This window comes from Aptenodytes forsteri, unplaced genomic scaffold, assembly GCF_000699145.1.
Source record: "Aptenodytes forsteri isolate BGI_AS27 unplaced genomic scaffold, ASM69914v1 Scaffold483, whole genome shotgun sequence".
In the NCBI taxonomy this organism is placed as follows: domain Eukaryota; kingdom Metazoa; phylum Chordata; class Aves; order Sphenisciformes; family Spheniscidae; genus Aptenodytes; species Aptenodytes forsteri.
In genome coordinates, this window is record NW_008795316.1 from 545,737 (window position 1) to 547,474 (window position 1,738).

Below are 1,738 nucleotides of genomic sequence, written 5' to 3' on the forward strand. Positions count from 1 at the left end.
CAGCTGCCAGGCTGGTGTAGGGGAAGCGGCGCGGCGGGGAGCTGCTGGTGTAGGGGAAGCGGCGTGCGGCCGCCCCAGGGGCCCATGGCGGGGAGGTGGCAGAAGTCTACAGCATGGAGGGGCCCCGTGGCCGCCCCGCAGTGAGCCGGGGCTCTCCCACTGCCACGCTCCCAGCCGGCCCCTGTGGAAGCCTTACTCTGCACCGGCTCCAGGCAGGCAGGGCCGCAGCCCAGCGGGCAGCACTTCTGCGCTCCCAGGCAGTCCTTGTCCTCCAGGCAGGGGAAGGAGCAGGGGTAAAAGAGCCCCTCGGGGGCTGCCGCCGGGCAGGCGCCGGGTTTCTCTGCAATGCCGAGTAGCGTGGGGCTGAGAGGTGAGGCTGCACCAGTGGTGTCCCAGGGCAGTGCTGGGAAACCTGACCCTGCCGGACCTGTCTGCCTGCCCCCGCCAGACCCCTCTGCCTGACCCTGGCTGGACCCCACCATGTGCCCTGTCCCGGACCCCTCCACATGCCCTATGCCGGCCTTGGAAGCCGTGGGCAGAAGGCTGCCAGTGGCATGGAGAGAGCTGCTCTGTGGCAATGGGGATGGCACAAGGATGGGGACAGGGACAGGGAGGAAGGGTGTTGGCTGTCCCACGACAGAGGTGGTGCTGGTGGCCATGCCACGGTGCCGTACCTTCTGCCGGGGGGGTACAGCGGAGCCGGCACTCCCGGGGGCAGCACTTGTGCCAGCCGGGGCAGCTGGAGTCGTTGGCACAGAGGGGGGGCTCCAGGCGCAGGCAGCGCGTGAAGTCCCGTGGGCACCTCCCTGGCTTCTGGGGCTCCCCTGTGGTAGGATGGCGGCGTCAGGGCAGCGCCAGGCGGCAGAGCTCCTCACCCTCCGACCCCTGGGGAGCGGGGCGTGGGTCGCCCCTGTGGGGGACAGGGGACCGAAGCGGGGAGCGCAGCCTGGTGGGGCAGGGTCCTGGCAGGAGCTCAGCCTCTTGGGGTCCCAGGCCAGGGGCCTGGCTCACACTGACTCTCCCTCGCTGGCACAGCAGTGCCCGGCCGATGGCAATGCCCAGAGTCGCCAGGCAGAGCCCGGGGTGCGGGCAGCCCTGCTGCTGTGGCAGGTGAGGGACTGGTTGGAGCGGGGCTGGAGACTCCCCTGTAGCACGGCCCCGGGACTGCTGTACCCCCACACCGAGACCTGCACAGCACAGCATGGCATGGCATGGGGCTATGTGTGCCCTCGCAAGGCAGTGAGTGCCACAAGGAGTATTGCTGGCCTTGCCAGGGAGAAGCCAGAACCGAGCCAGCACTGGCTGGTGGTCAGGATCTATCCCTGAGCATCCTGCTGCCCCATGCATCCTCATTGCAAGCAGCGTGCTCCACGCCGCTGCCTCCTCCTCCTCTTCCTCCTCCTCCTGGCACCCTGTGCTCATCTTGGCCATGCTGGGAAAATCAGGACAGCTTGCCTTTGGCACAGGCGCGAGTGAGCTCCAGCTGGCACCTGTGCCCGGCTCCTGCCCGTCAGCCGGGAGATGCCGCGGGGGCAGCAGTTTCTGCAAACACCCCTTGCCGGCTCCTGGCAGGGCTGTGCTGTTTGGGCTGCAAACAGAGACGCTGCCGGGAGGTTTCACTCCAAACAGCAGCTGTTTTGTTAAAACAAAGAAGGAGCACGGCCGTTGTCTTGGGGTGGGTAAAGCAGCACCGCAGCTGGGCACAACCGCCCCCGGCATTGCCCCCACGGCGGGGGGG

At 68.2% G+C, this 1,738-nt stretch overlaps 1 protein-coding gene across 1 annotated transcript in view; it reads right to left on the bottom strand.

The window, feature by feature from the left end:
• LOC103899138 (balbiani ring protein 3) overlaps nucleotides 1-1,738 on the bottom strand; it is a 9,700-nt gene that overhangs the window by 6,970 nt on the left and 992 nt on the right. Inside the window, exons 2-3 of the mRNA XM_019472141.1 lie at nucleotides 675-824; nucleotides 197-340 (exon numbers count right to left, since the gene is read on the bottom strand). Of these exons, the coding sequence (XP_019327686.1) occupies nucleotides 197-340; nucleotides 675-824 (294 nt within the window). The remainder of the gene's footprint in view (nucleotides 1-196; nucleotides 341-674; nucleotides 825-1,738) is intronic.